Source organism: Telopea speciosissima, chromosome 7 (assembly GCF_018873765.1).
Source record: "Telopea speciosissima isolate NSW1024214 ecotype Mountain lineage chromosome 7, Tspe_v1, whole genome shotgun sequence".
Taxonomy (NCBI): Eukaryota; Viridiplantae; Streptophyta; class Magnoliopsida; order Proteales; family Proteaceae; genus Telopea; species Telopea speciosissima.
Genome location: NC_057922.1, coordinates 61,361,532 through 61,367,165, shown reverse-complemented (window position 1 = coordinate 61,367,165; position 5,634 = coordinate 61,361,532). Strand labels below are relative to the sequence as shown.

At 40.1% G+C, this 5,634-nt stretch overlaps 2 protein-coding genes across 2 annotated transcripts; both read right to left on the bottom strand.

Moving 5' to 3' along the window:
• Positions 1-2,250: 2,250 nt before the first annotated feature.
• On the bottom strand, positions 2,251-3,031 carry LOC122668754 (TIR-only protein-like). The gene is made up of 2 exons (XM_043865287.1): positions 2,490-3,031; positions 2,251-2,344 (listed from the first exon to the last, which is right to left on the bottom strand). The coding sequence occupies exons 1-2, from the start codon at positions 3,029-3,031 to the stop codon at positions 2,251-2,253; spliced, it is 636 nt and encodes a 211-aa protein (XP_043721222.1).
• Positions 3,032-4,518: 1,487 nt separating this feature from the next.
• Positions 4,519-5,415, bottom strand: LOC122669232 (enhanced ethylene response protein 5-like). Its single transcript, XM_043865946.1, has 3 exons — positions 5,303-5,415; positions 5,055-5,160; positions 4,519-4,658 (listed from the first exon to the last, which is right to left on the bottom strand). Exons 1-3 carry the CDS (start codon positions 5,410-5,412, stop codon positions 4,527-4,529), a joined length of 348 nt encoding a protein of 115 aa, XP_043721881.1. The 5' UTR covers positions 5,413-5,415; the 3' UTR covers positions 4,519-4,526.
• Positions 5,416-5,634: the final 219 nt, after the last annotated feature.

Here is a 5,634-nt window from a genome sequence, read left to right as displayed (position 1 = left end):
TGCAGAGGCTAGAGCATTACAAATTCCAATTTAAACCATATATTTACTGTTGTCAAAACGATTGAAACAGGTTTGAGGATTCAGATCTTCTAAATCATAGCACAGTTGGTTTACTCATAGAAAGAACAAAATTAAAGAGACAAGAAGGGAGCAGCAATCATTCCAATTGTAACCAAGACCGGCATCCAATTAATGCAATCTTCCCTTTTCAAATTTCTAGTTCTAACTTCCAGCAGACACGATCAACAAAAAAACCAAGATAAAGGGGAAAAAATGAAGTATCTAGAAACAAATTGCAGAAGCTGAACGAGTTAAAGCTAACATTCAGATCCAAAACAGTCAATGAAAACAGAAAGCTGACTGCTCTGCTCTCAGCCACTTATGTCTTAGAGACATTCAGGTTCAAATAATCTGATCTCCTTATCAAATTTATTCAAATTTCTAGTCCTAACTGGGAGAGAACTCTAAATCCTAAACCCAAATGGAGGGAAAAAAATAAGAAGAAAGAGGTGAGCGTACCCGGTTTCCTTCTTGGTCGTATTTCCACAACAATCTTCTCTGCTCACTTGCTCAGGGAAGAAGGAAAAAAATGGCAACGACGGAGAGGGCTCCTGCGCCATGTGTGAAGCAGAGGAGCGGAGTAGTTACAGCGGGGGAGGAGGTAGTTCACTGTTCAAGCAGGGTTTCGGTTCTTGCGAGGGAGGAAGCAACCTTTCCAAAAAATTCTCGATAACATTTTTATCGGGAAACCAAAGACTGTAAAGCAACTAACAGATCGGTGGGGTGAGCCTCACCTGAGCAGCATAGAGTCCTCTCCTTAGAGGTCGCACAGCAGGGTTCCTCTTCCACAGCGGGTTCTTCGCAGCAGGGTTCCTCTTCCACGGCGGGTTCTTCGCAGCAAGGTTCTTCTTCAACGGCGGGGCTACGGCTGGGGTTCGCAGCCAGGTTTTTCTTCCACGGCGGGGCTACAAATGGGGTTCGAAGGAGCATGGCGGCGTTGGTTGCCGTCTCCGAGGGATACTCCGGCAGCGAGATAGGGAGGAGTAGAGAGAGGAGAGAGAAATCCAGGAAAGAGGATGTTAGGGTGTATTTTTGGAGAAATCCAAAATACGTATATATGGGTATATATAATATATTCATTATTTTAATGCAATACTTATTTTATAATACCGTATATATTTTTAATTCTAAATCAACACATTAGATTATGTGGTCAGATCCTACGGTATATAAAATACCCCTCAAAAGATTCGTATATGAGATGAACCGACCAGAAAACCCCTACCATTTATTTAAATTCAAAAGTTAATCTAAATTCTAATTTAGTCAAAATCTTCTCTTTAGCTATATCTCTTCATCCTGACTCCGAAATGATTCGACTCGAGAACAAAAAGTGCGTCAAATGATTCTACGAACACAACAAACCTCATATTCGATAAGTTCCAGAGATTTTCAAAATCATTAAAATTATCATTATGTCATTTTCTCTCTTTCTGGGGTTTGACCCGCACAAGTGTAGGAAACTTGAAATTTGAACTCTTAACTTCGAAGTTGAGGTCTCTTTCCTATGTGAATAAAACCTTTGATCCATAGAATTTTTTTTAAGTACTTTTTTTCATTTTTAATGTCCAATCATATCTTTCTAATTGTAACGTGACACTTAGATTTTTCCTTAAATAAAAGCCAAAAAAAGTAAATGATACATGATTGATTAATTTGGTGTTTGTGGATTTTTTTCTAATTCTATCCCATTATCCTTGCCTTTTGAAGTCCTTAAATATTTTTTGAACAATTTGAATTGTGTTAAAGATGTCTCTTTCAAAACATTACCAAGAATTTGCCATCCATTTAATATATTGAAATTTTCTTAAAGAAAATAGAAATGTCAACGGCACCAAAATAAATAAAAAAAAGACATGAAATTAATCTCTTGAAAGCGATTCAGATAGAATATTCTTATAATTTTTTTTTAAAAAAAACATGAAATTAATCTTCTATGTACAACAAAATGCAGATCCTCTACTGTCGAGTTGATTGGTAGGATTGTGCTGCCCAGATACGGTGCTACGTGCAATATCCAGCTTATCCCTGTCCGATGTCCACGTGCAATGAAGCATGCAATGTCCGTCTTATCGGGAAAGACATTTGGGTAGGAATAAGGTGGTCATTGTATGCAGCACCGTGTCTGAGCAATACGATCCTACCGGGCAGCTCGGGAGTAGAGGATCCAAATTGAAAATTTTAATAGGTTCATATAGCTGCTGAATTTTTCTCTTCATCCTCCAACTCCTTCAAGATTTCCACCACCCTGTTCGAAACTTTTTTCAGCAGATCGGACCAATCCCTGTTAGAAGAACCATCGGAGAAGCAGTGAGTGATTAAAATGTTTCAGAACAAACCTCAAGAAATCATCATAGTTTTTATTTTTGTTAAAAAAAAAAAAAAAAATACTTGAAGATTAATAATGTTACCTACACGTACGTACGTACCCTTTGCACGAATCAAACGAGATGCCCACCCTGCGCTTGGCCATCTCAAGCGCCCATCCAAACCTATGGAGCTGCTTGGTCGGAAAACTTCCATCGTTCGCAAGCACAAGATCAGAGGTGTTGACATCATAGAATATGGGAATAACCATCTTCTGGTATTCCATCATGGAAGCCAATTCATGGAGACTGTTTTCAGAATTGCAAAAATTGGGAGAGAAGATGGTCACTCCAACCTTACAGTCCCGTAAAGCAGTTTCAATGGCTTCATTGAGCTCTTCGCCTGGCTTCATGCTCTTGCAGTCCAAGAAGGGAATGACTTTTTGTTCTACCAAATCTTGGTAAAGCAAGCCACAGAAGTTGCGCTTCGTATCCACCCCACGGTGGCATATGAAGACGTCAAACGGGGGCAGAGAGGACCTGCGAGCAGCTATCCTGCTGAAGGGGGAGATTGTTTGGCTTCTGCTGCTATTGCACTTCTTCTTCTTCAGAACCAAATTAGTAAAAGGAATGGAATTAGATGTCGACGTTACGATGGTATACATCATTGACATATCAGACTCAATCAAAAGTGATTCCTACTCTCTCTCTCTCTCCTTCACTCGATCATCGACCACAGTATTCCCAAACGCTACGCCATTCTGAGAAGACAGGGGAACGAGGGTTTAAGGAGAGTGGTCAGAGTATAAAGAGGAATTTTTAAAAAAGAGAGAGAGTGAGAGGGCATACATAGATCACGACACAATTTTAGGTAGTAGTGTGTAAACCATACTTTTTATGAGAGTCAAGAATATTGATGAGATTTTAATCATTCTTCTCCCGGTTTAGAAGTTTGATTCTCTAATAAATGAAGGTTTAGAAGTTTGATGCTTTCTAAAGTGGGTGTACCACGTGGTCATTACTATTATTAATTTTTTTTTATGAACCAACAAAGTGTAATCACACAAACAACAGAACAATCCACACATCAGTTGACCGACTTTTGGTATTACTATTATAATAGATTAGCAATATCTTATATCTATTACTTTTTAAGATATCCCTAATAATCTAATAAATTAAGGTTCAAGAGTTAGATTCTCTCTGAAGTGTCATATATGATCATATACGAAAACTATCTTTTTCTTTTTTAAATTTGTTGTAAATTCTTCAGAGTACAGAAGAAGCTATTAGGATTTCCCCGAAATGCGATGAGTGTGGGCTTAATTAATTATCGGATCGATTAATGATGGGGATCGAGAAATACAAGGGCCGACTGGCTGTTACTATTTTATTGAGATGGACCAGCCCGACCTGACCCATTGTGGAAGTGGGTTAGGATTTTGGAGAGTATTATAAACACAACTGATGAGGAGTCCCTGCAGTCACTATTCTCTTTTCTCTTTTCTCCACAAGAAATAGAGTTGTGGGAGAGTTTAGGAGGCGGCAGAAGATCCCCATCGCAGATTGCATTCATTCTCTGACAGATCGATGCTGCTTATGGAGGCGATCTTATGTGTTTTTCATCAGCATACGTGGGTGCCAGGTACACCTTGTTTTCCCTATTTATTCTTTGATTCAATCGTATTCTAGGGATCTGTATGGGGACGGATTCGAGTTTGATAAAACCCTTGAATGTTTTAACAGAAGCAGCTTTCTACTTCAACAGGATGAAAGAGAAGGCTGATAAAGATTTAAAGTGGGGACACCCGATCGAAGTATATCTCTCTCTCTCTCTCCCCCACCCCAAAAAAAAAATCCTGTATCCATTCGACGACTGTAGTTCAGCAAAGCATGAGATAATCCACAGCTGGTAATGGTAAAGTCAATACGTCTGATCCAGCAATAAAAAAAGCTACATGAATAGAGGAACTGCTTGGGTAACATGACATTACAAGGAAAATCATTCATCATCATCGGTACATTTATGCAACAACATTCACTTATACAACTACACACCCCTACCCCCACCCCCACCCCCCACAGACAAAAAAATTAAAAAAAATTAAAAAGTATAATAAGTCCTAAAACACTTGGAACTTTTTTATTTTTATGAGTACCCTATGAATTGACGGGCTTTCCATTTAACTTGGGGAAAGAATCTTGCTTGCTTAAAACAGCCACTTTGCTCTGGTGAGCGAAATATCCTTTCACAAGGTTCTTGTATATTAGAATAGCCATGATGCATTCCACCTGCAAAGTATTGTGACAAATCTCACATCAACAACTTGGATATTAGACATCTAGCAACTCAACAAGTGCGGTCTATAGAAGCAACTTCCTTTTTCCATTTTTCTTTTTTTTCTTTGTGGGGGTGGGGGGAGGGATTGAACTCCTCTCTAGGGAGCATCCAGCCATTGGGCTGTGCCACACACATCCCTAGGCGTGAGTCGAGATGTGTGCGGCACAGGCCAACCCTTGGATGCCTCCTGGCACCCCCTGGGCGCTGAGCTCCATGGAGAGGAGCCAGATCCTGGGGTAGGGGGGGGGGGAGTGAGGGCATAGGAAGTAATTGAGTTTGATACGGTGATCCCCCAGCTTCACTTCCAAACAAGGCTGGAGAAAGAGCGGCATTGAAAAGATGAATGCCTCGTCAACATCCATGTCGATCTCGAGCCATTTCAAAGCCTTTACAATCACATCCAACTTTATCTGGTGTGCTTTGCTGGGGTCCCTCTGCTTCTGGATGATATAGCTGCAACAAGAGAGCGAGCTGTGTGAGTAAGCATTCCTTCCACAACACCAACCCTCCCCAACCCCCCCCCAAAAAAAAAAAAAAAAAAAAAAACCAAGAGAAAGGGGAAAAAAAATGGCACAAGCATACTAAAGAAACTCACATCTTCTTTACCAATCGTTGGTAAACTTGGAGCTCTAGCTTCTCCAGGACAAGATATACACCTGATCTTAAGAATCTGAAGATACAGACGCTCAGAAATGGGACTCTCATTAGTTAGTCTAGATGAATAACAGTGACAGGTAAGCATACTGGTCTTCATGTTCTTGGAGAGCATGCCGTAGAAGTCGGAGGTCACCTCTTTTTAGTGCTTGCACAATGTCATTATACTGCACAAGTAGAACCAATCACTCTTCAAATAAAGAACTGAAATTGAATAAAATGAACAACACATTGGATGGTTCAGACAGCGGTTTATGGTCTGAATGATCCAAC